The following is a 14875-nucleotide window of genomic DNA, read 5'->3' as shown; positions in this document are numbered from 1 at the left end:
GAGATTGAATCTTTCTTACCCACTTAGTCAGAATCTCACTCTCTCACTCCTTTTACCTGCACAAAGTCAACGGGACTTTCATTTATGCATTATTTAACTAAATACAATTAATTCTACATGCCTCGTCTTGCCTGAATTACATTAGCAACAATTAAAATAAATGTTCCAGCCATATTTAACAGGTCAATTAAAATAACCTTTTGGGCAAATGGAAGAAGAAAAAAGCAGCAGCAAAGGACCCGTTACACCAGAGCGGAGAGCAGACCACAGCACAGAGAAGTGTGGGTTAAGATAGAGAAAGTCTGCCGATTATAATTTATTTGGAGATCACGGTAGAGGATATAGCTTTTTATTTGGCACTGTCAATTCCATTTCTGGAAAAAGAACAGCCTGAACATTCTTCAAAATATCTTCTTTTTGTGTTCCACAGAAGAAGGAAAATCTTCCAGATTTGAAATGTTTGAATATTCTCATTTCCTTGGTGCACTAATGCTTTAAGATGTAACAAGGAATCCGATTGTTTTTACTCCCTTAAAGCCAAGTGTTAGTTCGGCAAGGATCAGAGTACCAGAGAAACACACAAAGAGAGAGAATCCATAATCCCTCTCGGAAAAACTCTCTCCGATTACAGGCCGGAGAAACATTCACACAGCACACAAACAGGAACAATCTGAAAAGCTATCAGCGAAAAAGTAGAAGGAGAGGAAAAGCACCGATAAAGTAGAGAGAACTTAGGAGTACTTCCCCTGTTGCTGCTCTGAGGGGAGTAGATGAGAGCGAGATCTGCCCTGAGAGGAATAATCTTTACAGAATGAAGATTAACCTCTGATTTCTGAGAGGCAATGATGGAGAAAACCAAGAGCTGTGAGAGACAGCCAACATTTTGTGGGCACGATGTCGACGGGAAAAAGGTAGACACACAAAAAAACTGAAAGGGATAAAGGCCATGGATCCATTAAGGGCACAGATGAAGAATGATATGGATTACTGATGTAAGAAGACAGAAAAGGCAACTACAAAAAAATGACAAATATGAAAGTTTTTGGGACTTACACACCACAAACAATGTATGAAACAGAACAGATTTGGAGAAATTCAGCATTACCTCACTTGTTCACCAATGGATCCTCTGCAGTGCTGTCAGAAAGAGAGGTACATGTTCAGCTCATTTTCAAATTTCAGGTGAACTATTTCTTTAAAGAAGTAGATAAGGTTCATTTGAATTATGTTGACTATCGAGGGTCTCAAATGGAGCAAAACATACCTGACAGGATTCAACAAATTCCCAGATGCTATACCAAAAACCTGGCCTTGAAATTCTGATTCATTGTGTTGTGCTGTCCATCCAGCCACTCCTGAAAACAAGCTTCATTTAGCCAATCCAGCTTCCACTAACTTCATAAATGTATACAGTAGGGATGTGTGTGTGTGTGTGTGTGTGAAAGAGATCCAGCAGAAGTGGTCTGTTTGTTTTCAGACCACCAGTGCACAGAGAAAGTTCATCTGGCATGGAGAGGAGTTCTCATGGCTGGCAACTTTATAAATGTGTGTGTGAGGTGGATTTTAGCTTGAAAGTGAAGAGGCATTTTCACTGCTCTCCAGAACTACTGGAGCGACACTGCATAGTCTGACGGATACATTTAAAATGGTGAGGAGAACGAGGGAGGGGGAAAAAGATATAAGAGAAAGAGAGAGGCTAGGTTTTAGGATGGAAACGTGCTCTCACTCTCAAACGCTCTCATTCTTTGCGGTTCTCTCTCACTGTTCTTCAAATTCTCTATATCAAAAAAGGTTCTCATGAAATTATTGTAGCTAATCTACAACTGAACACCATCAAAGCTTAAGAAACATAATAATGTAAGTAACGCTGACAAATTATCTCATACATAGCAAAATGTCTTCTAAACATAAACAAGCATTAAAAGCACCTTGAGAACATTTTAAAAATCGTTAAGTACTGAAAAATGCAAGACATGATGTAACATCTAAAGACTGATCTGCTATAATTATTTGTGATTCAATCTATCATAAATGTAGTAAAATAAAAAGCAAAAACATTTAAATGCGTCTTTAAAATGATAAAAAAAATGCAGCACTTACAGCACAAGAACTGACAAAGAGTGATATGCAATTTAACAGCCAAAGACTGATGTCATCTTATACTTTGATTTTATACAGTATAATGCAACTTAAGTTCCAAAATAGGCTGTATATGTAGTCATGTGATTATTTCTGAATAATGAATTCATTGTGCATCTTGTGATTAACTTGATACATGTGTTTAATCATGCCCTAGTATTGAGACACAGTCAAAAGTGGTTTAGGGTTTGAATAGTTTATTCTTTCAAGCAGATCGGGGATCAGCCCTGACATTTTGGTGTTAACAAGACAAAATAAACAGCAATGAACATCACACACAAAAACACAATGAACAGCGGATGATGATGGATTGTGGTGGGTTAGCAGGGTGGATCACAGGTATGGTGGCTGGATTAATGACGCTACATAACCAGTCCCACCAAACCTAGAATCCTTCTCAGATTTCTGGGATTCTGTGGTTGGTTCTAGATTAGCCAATATTTGGTGTCTAATTTGGTTCTCTTCGCTGTGTGCTATCCTTTGTGAACCAAAACAAATTGCATTTTCTGGTTCAGGTGCTCAGAACGTTTGAGTTCCACCTACTGTACGATCACCTCTGCTTACTGATTCTGTCCATTTCATAAATGGATACTAGTTTCCCTTTACTGGAAAAAGGAGAAATAACAGGGACGAGGGAGGAAGGTAAAAAGTGTAGGTATAGGTAAAAAAGGAAGGTTCAAAGGTGTCTAGCTCTCATTTCACTGCAGATTCTGCTTCAGGTCTGCTCAGGAGTGTCTCCGGGTGACGTCTTTCCTTCAGCAACAGTCGATAATCGGTGAGATCACAGATACAAACAGGTCTTCCTCTCTTCCTGCTCAGAGACTTAACCTCAAGTCCTCAACTTTTCCTAGACAAAGACAAAAAGGCAGTGCATGTTAGGAAAGAAGCGAGAGATGCAGTGGCACATTTCCATGGCATTTGCATGCAAATACGCAAGGCGAAAGAGAGAGTTAAATGGGAAAAAGAAGCGAATGTGAGTGCATGTGTGCATATTCTTGAGAGGTGAACCACACGGCAAGCCACATTGGAAGCAAAAAACCCCAACACAACCAAACGTAAACTTTCTTCCCGTCAATACGCATCTCTCACAGGTTACTGCACGATAACAGGAAATAAGAAAGTGAGAGAAGGAGAGAGAGCATGGAAGAGAAGGAGAGGAGAAGATAGACGGGCGTCATGGTCTGTCGTCAAAATGATAACAAAGGAAGAAGCCATAGAAACGTTTGGAGAGAAAACAACAGCTTCGTCTTTATTTGAACTCAACATTAATGGCAGCAGCAATCTATTTTATGTAATTGGACATTTTGAGCAAAATGGGATATAAAAAATCACCTATTTAACATCTATTTAAATCATTGTTCTTATTAACTAAAATTAAAACAATAAATAGTTTTCAGTAATTGAAATAACTTCTTATTTATTACTTAAAATATAAATATTAGTTGAAAAACTAGTTGAAAATTAAAATAAATTTAAGTAACCGAGTTAATATGAAAAAAAAAGCTAAATATATAAAAACTAATGAAAATATAAAGTGCATAAAAATCTAAAATTGAAATAAAAATGTAAAAATAAAATCAAATTCAACATATACATTTTTTAACAATAAAAAAAAAAACGGATTTAAATTGGTCAAATAACTACTGTATGGTACTAGCTTATGGTACTACATCTCTAAGGCACTGCAATAAGGTAATGCATTTCTGCATCTCTCTCACACACTCATTGCTTATTTTCCTAAAAATATGCAGACGGTTCTAGGACAGAGAAAAACACTGGAACAGGTGGTGGCATTTCTTCCAAACCTCTGAAGGACACAAGTTTGACCCAGTGAAAAATCGGCCCTGGCACAAACAGATGCTGTAGTACCAAGCTCTTCTGCTCTTTCCGATAGAGCGGACAACAGAAGAGACAGGGGGGGTAAGGAGTATTTAACCATACTTAAAGAATAAAAAAAAGAGTGAATGAGAGATCACTGGCGATAAAGTAGTATTCACAGTGATTTTAGAGGAAGAGGGCGTATGCTTTATCTCTGGGCTCAGGGCACTATCAGCTCGGGGTTGTACCATAGTCACTGCTTCACAACATGATGGAAGAAGGAGAAGAAGGTCACAGCCAAAATATTATCAGTCCAGCAAAGATAAACCATGGAGTAATTACATCCACACAGCCACAGCCATGACCGATCACTGTTGTTACCCTCTCGACTACTCAGGCCGTATCAGGAGAATTCATTCCTCTTTGGCTCTTTAGCAATGGCGACCACCGATTAGAGCAACTCTATCTAGATTCTTTTAAAAAGACTTGTTTATACAAATCTACAGTGCTATCTGGTTCTTGTTCTCTTAAAATGACAAAGATCAGATCCTGAGGGACTTCCAGACCCAGAAAGACAAGCATGGACTGGCCACCATATCAGACATCGTGATCTACAGTGGCGATAGATGGAGGTCAAAAATGCCATGGACTGAAGGTGAACCTACAAAACATGTCCAGTCAAAGCTGAGGTGACAGAGTGTCCAATCAAACTACAGTATTTTGGGGGGACATTATTTGTTACTTTGCTGAAGATTTAGCCAAATTAGACTGATACCATCATGGAAAGGTTGTGTGACATGCCCATGTCCTCTAAAACGGGTGTCAAACTTAACTCCTTGGGGGCCGGAGGGTTTTGTTCCAACCCTGCTTCAACACACATTCCATGTAGCTTTCAAATAAGCCTAAAAGATTTGATTAGTTGGATCAGGTGTGTTTAATTAGGGTTATATCTAAACTATTCAGGGCTCCGGCCATCCAGGAATTGAGTTTGACACCCCTGCTCTAAAATGATCTAAAACCCATACCACTTCTGACGGCAAACATGTGATGTAGCACTCAAGTTTCAACTAATAAAAAACAGACCAAACTGTTTTCTAAGACCTTTATTTTTGATAAAAACTACACAAGTGAAAATATTACAGACCAGACAAAACAATTTTATCTAATTTCCTACGATACTATGATTATACCACAGCCTACGAGTTTGCACGCTGATTTGAATAAAAACGAAATAAATAAAAGAATGGGGTCTGACAATAAACAGACAGAATGTTTTTTTGTTTTGTATAGTGGTCGTGCAAACAAAATAAAAAAGCTAAACAAAACAACAAGAAAAAAGAAAACTAAACAAAAAAGATCAAAAGCACAGCAACGACTCCGAACAATGAAACAAAACAAAACAAAAAATATTAAAAGAAACTGTAGACGGTAATGTTTTCTCTTGGTTCATGGTTTTAAATAAATGCGACTTAAAGTTTTCCTCATCATGACGTATTTTTGGACTGATGCGACTTATACTCAGGTGTGACTTATAGTCCGAAAAATATGGTACACACTGAATTTGTCAGAGTAGTTACTCAAGTAACTGACTCATTAATACATTATAAAAAGTATTTGCTGTAGTAAATGGTAAATGCACATCAAACCATAGCCCTCATATATTCAAAATATACATATTTTTACATTGCTGCACATTCCTCCATCCCTTTCTCTCATGCATACACACAGCACAGAAGCAGTTTAGCTATTATGGTATCTGGCTATTATTTATTGTCTTCCTGTGTGACTAATAAACCTTTATTACACAGGTCACCTCTGTTCCTCACAGCCGAGTCAATAAAATCATAAAATACTTCATGCCATTACTGGGAATCCATATTAAATTTACCAGACAACAATACTAAGTACAGACCTGCATGCAAGAACATGCATATACGCAAACACAAAAACATTAGAGATGCTAAAGAAGTTACAGGTAAATTTGGTGCATACACAACAATGAATAAAACATCTCTTTATTTACATGATGTATTGCTTAAGTGCGGCAGAACTCACAGCGTTGCTTTAAACTAATACCCCAGAGGGCAACACACTTTCACTCTCGCTCCCAAAACTGTGCTGTTGTAAAAAATCTAATGGAAAGACCCATCTGAATATAAATTGTGCTTGCACAGAATTGCTGGAGTGTGTGGAGGAGATTTTCGGAAAGGGTCGGTCCAATTCTGCTCATTTCCATCCTTGCATTGCGGGATTTTGGGAGGGTGCTATTTAAATGACATGTCCCCGTTCCCACTTACTTCATTTAACACACACTTACGCCTGCACCAAGAACAGCAGCTGTCAGCTGGTATTATGGAAATGAGTCTTTCGTCTGAGCCTACAGTTTAGAGTGAACTTAGTGGCGCCTGCAGCCAAGCAGAAAGTGAGAGAACACTGGGCAAAAGTTTCAGTTTGCAAATGGAGGTGCGGGTCAGGAAGAGAGTGTGTTATTACAGGGTTTGGAGAGGACGGCAACGTTGTTTCAATGGATCTTAATTCTGTGGGCTAAAGAGAAGCTGTAGATGCTAATTTGTATGCTAGGGTTGCTGGGAAACTGAACATACAAAACAGAAGATGCACACACACTAGAATGTGTCTTGATGCATACCACAAGCAGGGTGTTTCGACTTGAGTGATGAATGAATGATTCTTGAATTAAAAAAATAAACTTAATTTACATTTATATTAAAACATATACATTTCATATTATGTTGAAACATTTCTCATGTTTTCTAGAATAACAACCTCTATCTGTCTCTCAAAATGTATTTTTTTTATTTAATTAAAAATAAAACACTTATAACTTATAAAACACAGGTAACGCTTTACAATAAGGATGCATCAGTTAATGTATTAACTAACATGAACAATGCATTCATTCCCATGTCAATCTTTTTTAATGTTAGTTAATGAAAATTATTTCGTTTATTGTTAGCTGATGTTCATTCCCAGTGCAGTAACTTTTGATTCTAAAAATGCATTAGTAAATGTTAAAATTAACACTAACTGAGATTAATAAATGCTGTCGAATTATTGTTCATTCTTAGTTCATGTTAATTCAAGTCATGTTAATGAGTTTTATGGTAATAAGTTTCTATATATTCCCTAGAATAAAATATCTCAAAGTACACATATATTTACCAAATGAATAAAAAAATATAGACTTTTTAATAATATATAACATTAACATTACATTATATATATAACATATATATATATATATATATATATATATATATATATATATATATATATATATATATATATATATATATATAAATAAAATTTATTAATACAAAATTTAAATATAAAATATAACATTTATCAATTTCTTAAACTCGTGTTAAATATTACAAAATACTCACACGTAAAAAAAAAACCATTGTGTTGTAGATATTTTTGATCTGGTTCAACTAAACTACAACTATCCAATGGTGAATATATCAGACAAATATTTACCTGTTTAGCTTTGTTGACACACTGCATGTATTGATAGGCGATGTTGGAGCAAAGCAGAGTTTTCCCGCCATTTTCTCTGTAGCACTTCAGAATCTGCCCCTGAAGGTCGGTGCACACTGGACTAATGTCATACCGCCTAAGAGAGAGAGAACAAAAACGTAAAAGAAGGGAAGAAGGAGAGAGTAAAAACCATCAAAGGACAGATATATTTAGCAAACGAATGTGGTCATCCATCATGATTACATTTTCCATTTTTAAAAAACTGATCCTGTGGCAGTGACAAAGGGTTTTTAAATGCTATTCTTGCTGTGCTTTCACAAGTAAACATCAGATCAATCACTAATCAATAGCAGAATTGACTGGTGCAGAATTCGTTTGTGGGATAATTGCATGTTGAATCACAGGGCAGGGGGTCTAACGAGGTGCTGCTTCAAGACATACATCAGGCCACACACATTTCACCTAAATGAACATATGCCAAAAGCTTTTATAAAGCTTGTTATAATTACTTATCTAAACTCAAACATAAATGAACTTTTTGGCATTTTTAGAATGCATAAATAACCCTAATATATTAATCAATTTTTGACCTTTGATGACCTTCGCCTCTGTCTCCAAAGGGAATTTGTCAGATTTAGTGAACTTCTGGTCACAGTTTTGTCACAAGTACAGCTAAGTAAAGCAAACGCACTCCCACTCACCCAGACAACTGAAAGCAGTATTAATCAGTGCAGCTTGTGTCTCTGAGGTGTAGATACTCCAGTGGCGAGATGCTCGCTCACTGACACACACACACACACACACACACACACACACACCTGCTTTTAAACCCTTCCAGCTCTACCATGTGTCTGAGCCCAAAAGTCTACACCGATAAACCTGATAAATATTTTGTCCGATGTAAGACAGCACTATCAACTTACATTTTGTAAGAAAAATCCCAAACATCATGTGACACAATTCTATTTATCTTTCTTATCCCACATTTCACAAATGAAGGCTTGCTATGGATTATCGGGGGGACTTGTCTATGGCCAACTTTGTTTTGTAACAGTTACAGGGAAAATATATTCTGTCCGTCAAATGTTTGGAATAATATAGATTCTTTTTAATTGTTTGAAATTGTCCCTTTCACAAATATAACTTCAAGTAAAGAAATGGGCTCCAAAACAGTTATGCATACTGTCATTTATGTATGCATGCACGTTTATTATGGGTTCCCTGTAAAGCATTTAAAAAGAATCTTGACAATCTATAATTCAATGTTTAAAAATATCTATAAGCAAGTGTAATGCTATTTTGGAAGAAATTATGGTTATCATGGTGATATGATACTTATTAAGCATTCACTCAACATGAATTCAACTTGAGAGCTTTTTCGAAATGTTTTTGCAAACATCCCAGAATGTCCCAGAATAAGACCCTGCAGATCGCCATCAACAACTGTTCCATCCTTCGAGGTCACTAAAATTTTCAACCAAAGATTCAGTGGACACAGGACCGTGGTTCCCATGAAATCTGAGGCCCAACATGGCCAAAAACGAAACATCACCTCTGTTGATGGAGGATTAGAACACACACACACACACAAAACTCTTCATTTGACAGGTATGACCTTTGGGACAGCAAAAGGCAAAGGAAAGAATTGGGGCAGAAGGGAGATGTTATCCCGCTCTATTCAGAGAGACACTCTTTTCTAGATCAGACATGGTTTAATCCGCGCCGTCATTCATATTAGCTGCTCTGAAGGGGCAGATGAATGAAAGAGTGAATGGACGCCAACTCTTTGGGCCCCAGAAGGACTGGAGATTCACCCTCTCTCTTTTCTTATCCTATGCTTTCTATATCTCTCTGTCATTTCCTCAAGCCATCCACTCAAATTCACACATCATCCCTCTTCTAGACTGTCACAGGAAAAACCTCAAAAAGAGGCAAAAAAAATTTGAGAAAACAAGACAGAAAAAGCAAGCTGAAGTACTTTACTGGTGATAGAAAAGTACATATTTTTAAGTAGGCTAGGTAATAAAACAGTATAGTAATACTGGGACCACCACTTTAAAAAAAATGGTCCATTTATACTTGATAATTTCAAAAGAGCCACAAACTCCTTTTTTTTTTAAGTTTCAGGACTGTGGACAATATTAGTCAAAAAAAAAAAAGCATGATATATAAGCACATTCATTATGTATCCGCACTCACTGTGTTTGCATGTAAACATTAGCAACAGCTAAAACCTTAACAACTACAGATGGCTGAACGTTCCATCCATCCATCAAAAAAAAAAAAAAAAACAACAATACACATTTTTTTTATATTTCCACAAAAACATTAAGCAGCACTACTGTTTTCAACACTGATAATAGAAAAAAAATACAAATTTATTGAGCACCAAATCAGATTATTGGATTGATTTCTAAAAGATCATGTGACACTGCAGATTGGAGTAATGACTGTTGAAAATTCAGCTTTGCCATCACAGGAATAAATTACATATAAAAACATATTCTAACAGAAAACAGTTACCTTAAAATGAAATAATACAGTTTTTACTGTATTTTTTATCAAATAAATGCAGATCTGATGAGATTAAGAGGTTTATTTTCAAAACCCTTAATCTTTCCTCTGACAATGATTATAAATGAATTATGTTAGTTTATCTATTTTTAGGTTCACATATAAAAAATAAAAAAATGAGTGGCAGCTTTGGTTTGACATTTTAGCCTGCATTATTGCTATTTCAAAAGGTCAAATAAAACTCACAAACTCATCCTCCTCTGTAGCAAAAGATTGATGTGTAATATAAACTTAAACATGCATACTTCTGATATAGCTTATAATCACTGGCATACTACTTTCAACATATAATTTTGGAGACACTACTCCCAATCTTGCATATTATACTACACAACATGAATAACATGCAATTTGGAATTGAAAAAAAAAAAAAAAAACTGAAAAAAGTGTTTTTAACACTCAATAGCATTATGAGTAAAACACCCACACATCAACACAGCTGAATGGCACCTTTGCCATCTTTTTTTACATTCTACTCCTAACTATCCACAGATCTGGAGTCAAAAAGCAGGACAGCTCTATAATATCATAGACGTGTATATATGTATTCATGTCCCCACGTAAATCCCTCCGTCCAGCTGAAATAATTTTTGAAGAAAAGAAATAGATGCGGGTCATAAATCACTGCGAACAGACGCTGGGACGACTGTGAGAGAGGCACAGAGATATGAGATGCTTTATCACAGGAGGAGTGAGAAAAAGAGAGCTTCTGAATGAAAGGCAGGAAAAGTACAGAAAGAGAGTGTTCTAAATTATCCCATGGTTCTGCAACCTTCCTTTTAAACTACACTAGCAGCACATGAAGGACTTCCTATAGTTGTGGCGGTCTGTAGGGGATTTACTAGACAAAAACTGTTCGGCCACAGTACAGCAGACAGAGACAGCAGACAGAAACGGCAGACAGAAGGCACAAAGATAAGCCTTTTCTGAAGCATTCAGCTTATTAAAATACCAACACACATTTCTCAAACAGTCTTAATTCTTGTAAATCAAGACTAATGAAGTATCGTCCCGCCGGCGCGGCGTATTTAAGTCCAGTGTTTTACAGCCGGCCCCGGATGAACTCCGATCTCTCTCTTAACAGACATGTGACTATCTGTCATCATTATGAGCACTCGCAGTCTAGCGGGGTGAAGAGGTTAAGCGTCCACTTCTGAAAAACCACATGTATGTTCATTTAAGAGCTGACGGCTTGCGTGACAGGCAGACAGAAATCAAAACAAATGAAGCAGTTACGAAGAAAAATGATAAGCGCTCATTTTCGGCGTTTTTAAAATGCGATCCATCAGCGAAGACGAGAGACCAGGGGCTCCGAAACGAACTCGCATCATCCCCTTACCTATCGGGATGGAAGGAAAAGATGTAATTGGGGAAAAAGAGAGAGGCTTTTGGATGGAGAAGATGAACAGAGGGCTGATGACAGGGTGAGAAAGACAAAAAAAAATGAAGGGGTGAGAGGGAAGATAAGAGAATGATATATAGGTAATCCCAGATGCGGTAAAGATATAACAAAAGATGCCAGCCTGCAGTCTGGAGAGACACTTTCAAGATGACGAGGGTTTGATAACCTGTAGCAGCACCAGACATAACTGTGTGTGTGTGTGTGTGTGTGTGTGTGTGTGTGTGTATGTGGAGCTTTTCTTGTTGAGCGAAAAGGCCATTAACTCTACGTTGATATTCTTTGCCGTTAAGCCATAGAATGACCTCTTTTAAAACAGAACATTTAGCTTAAATATTATGGCTGGTCTGCTGCCATTCACTTATATTTCGTTGTAATAGCTATAATTGTGTTCTCTGAGACAGGTCAAGCTGTGCTTCAACAGGCAGTCAAACTTCATGGCCTTTTAAGAGGAGTTATTTCTTCTAAAGAGCAGCCTATTACAGTCTGAGATCTTGAGGTGTATGATGGGTTATTCCAAGGAGACGCAAGAAAATGCCAATACACAGTCTCATGTAAAGTCAGAAATAACCTCTATGAATTAATGCACATGCAGGTGCTAAGGATTCACAATATATAGGTACTGTGACGGTTTTCAGCTGACATTTGAACTTTTTATAATTTGATATCAGATATCAAATATAATATAACAACACTGTCAAATGTATTTTTTTGAAAATGTATACATACGACTATAATAATAATAATAATAATAATAAAAGAATAGAATAATAAATGGAAATTAACCATGATAATTTATTTTAAATAAAAATAAATTCAGTATTCACAACTGAATTTTGTATTTAGTATTTTTTATTTATTTAGACAAAAGACATTTTTGAAAAATATAAAATGGTTATATATTTTAATAATATATTCATATATAACATTAGGTTAATTATAAATTATATTATTTATTTATAAATACTACTGTATTTTGTATAAATGTATAAACTACTGTATAAATACTACTATATTGTGAATAGGTCCATCTCAATAAATTAGAATTTCATGAACTCTTGTTCAATGCGAATGCTGTATGCTGGAATAAGACCAGTCATTTATTCTGTGTGTTGATAGCAGACGTTCACAGATGAGACCTGAATAGTACACATTAAAAGGGTTTAAACTAAACTAATTTAAGCTTTGCCAGTTTAAACATTTAAGAGCCAAAAGGACGCAAGCTTGCGCGCGCAGTGAATATTTGTGTGTGCGCTCATCCGAAGCGTGCAAACCCTCACCTCAGAACGTGCGCAAATATTAAGCTCTCTCTGAAGTCTTGTGTGTAAATAGACAAATTCACACAAACATTTTCTTGGTATAGCTGGATTAGTCCATTCTCTTAACCCTCTGGAGTCGATTAACGCGTATACGCGAAAAGAACTTAATTTACACTTTCAGTTTTGATCGTACAGATAAGAGCAATACATCAATCGAATCTGTAATGGGTCTACTTTTTTTGCAAACAGACATAACAACAAAACTTTGCGCACTTATAAAATAAAGATAACAACAGGGTGTGCTGTCTGCAGCCTTTGTCTGCGCTGATCTTCATTTAGACACGCGTCATTAAAATGAACTGTAACTCAGTGAATACTCAACGAAAAGACATGAGAAAGATATCTATAGAAAGCCTGATATGTCTATTTTTAAACTACTGTACCTAAAAACTAATGCTAAACCTACCTAAAAAAAAAAAAAAACTGAAAATCACTATTTATTTTTTGTATTTTTACTCTATTTTATTTATTTGTGCTGTTGCTTGTAGTTGGATAGAATAATCTTTTAAATTATTTTATTTTATTTATTTTTGTAAAAGTTTTTCCATAAACATAGCACATACTGAACTGTACCAAAACCATGACTCTAAAACTGTGAAACAAACGAACCATGAAAAAGTTGAACCGTGCCACCCCTAATATATATATATATATATATATATATATATATATATATATATATATATATATATATTAGTGCTGTCAAAATTAGCGCGTTAACGCATTCGATTAATTTGAAATATTTAACGCGTTAAAAAAAAATAACGCAATTAACGCGGTTGCAGTTTTTTTTATTTCCAGTTGTGGCCTATGTGTGTTCAACGTGCAAAGAAATATGGATAAGACCAAGGAAGGACTTTTAGACGGAAAGTTTCAGTATAAAACTCTGCCGGATTACTCTTCAGTCTGCCACAAGAAACATTACTCTTCATTTAGTCTGCCACAAGAAACAGCAACATTAAAATCATGAACTCAAATATCATTGTTTAAAAAAAAACCAAAAAAACAATGACTGTAACAGTGCGTGAATCAGACCTTTCTGTAACGCTAACGTTAATAAGCTTAAGCGAAAATAACGAAATAATTGTGTAGCGGAGTATTTTTTGTACACAGTGCCGCGAACTGTCAATCACTCCTGTGCGCGTGCATCACTGTCCTCCTCGCAGCTGCAGCAACTTGCGCTCTCTCGCTTCATCAAGCTTTAAAACAAAAAGGGGACAAAAAGATCATATTGTCTTTGTGCATAGGCTATAGATTAATTAGATAAATGAATATCTATATTTGTGCCTTGCCGTCTACGGTATTTTTTTAGAACTTAGAAAAAAGATGCTGCAGCCAATGAACAGCCAGCGGGGGCTGCAGGACGACTCAACCTCCGCAGACAGTTTGTAATGTTTATCAGACAATAAATACTCAAGATTTTGCTTTAGTATAACTCACAACGAGTTTCACACACCTTCTCCGGCCACGTTGAGTTGTTGACACTTAACAGTGGGAAAAGCGACACATGCGCTATTCACTTGTATAATTTAAGGGTGAATGGGTAATGTAGTTTCTGCTCTGGGTGGGATGAATTAGGAAGCTTGCATTGTGAAGGGCGCTCTGAAAATCGGCAGTGCAGGTAAAAGATTAAAACCTCTATTAAAACAGATGTCCAAATGAGCGTACCGGTACGCTACAAGCACGTTCTGGGCGCACGGAGAGGTGGCGGTACCTCAAGAGCTATATTTGGAAGTGGCGGTACTGAGTACCGGTGCGTACGGGCCCACTTAAAGCACTGGCAATGACTATACTTTGGAATTTTTTTGCAGTCCACTTAGAATTCAACATGGAAATCATTTGTGTTTTTTATTGGCATTGATTGTTTTGAAATTCAAATGATACTTACATGTCTGTGTTTTTATTTCTGTAATAAATATGGCTTTCAAGCCAACAGTTAATTTGGAGGATATTGATGGTTTATTGCAGGTATGTTGTAGGTACATGAGAAAATCTGTGTTACAAGTTAAACAAAAATTACAATAAACAATCATATTTTGAATTTAAATAGTTTCTTTGTCTTGAGTTTACATTAATTATTTACATTTTACATTTACATATCCAAAAAGTTTCAGTCTTTTAATTGCGA

The 14875-nt window shown here is 36.2% G+C and overlaps 1 protein-coding gene across 7 annotated transcripts in view; it reads right to left on the bottom strand.

Moving 5' to 3' along the window:
* Nucleotides 1–2323: 2323 nt before the first annotated feature.
* LOC113047766 (MICOS complex subunit MIC19-like) overlaps nt 2324–14875 on the bottom strand; it is a 66886-nt gene continuing 54334 nt past the window's right edge. For 3 of the 7 annotated variants that reach the window (XM_026209044.1, XM_026209046.1, XM_026209047.1), the window contains 2 exons: nt 7456–7591; nt 2324–2986 (listed from right to left, as the gene is read on the bottom strand). In XM_026209044.1, coding sequence (XP_026064829.1) covers nt 2969–2986; nt 7456–7591 — 154 coding nt within the window. In that variant the 3' untranslated portion in view covers nt 2324–2968. Of the gene's footprint in view, nt 2987–6604; nt 6646–7455; nt 7592–14875 lie in introns of all 7 variants that reach the window. The other 4 variants (XM_026209042.1, XM_026209045.1, XM_026209041.1 and 1 more) reach the window with 3 other exon arrangements.

The sequence above is a fragment of the Carassius auratus genome, chromosome 29, assembly GCF_003368295.1.
Source record: "Carassius auratus strain Wakin chromosome 29, ASM336829v1, whole genome shotgun sequence".
Classification (NCBI taxonomy): domain Eukaryota; kingdom Metazoa; phylum Chordata; class Actinopteri; order Cypriniformes; family Cyprinidae; genus Carassius; species Carassius auratus.
The sequence above is the reverse complement of the archived record's forward strand: the minus strand, read 5'-3'. Positions and strand labels throughout refer to the sequence as shown.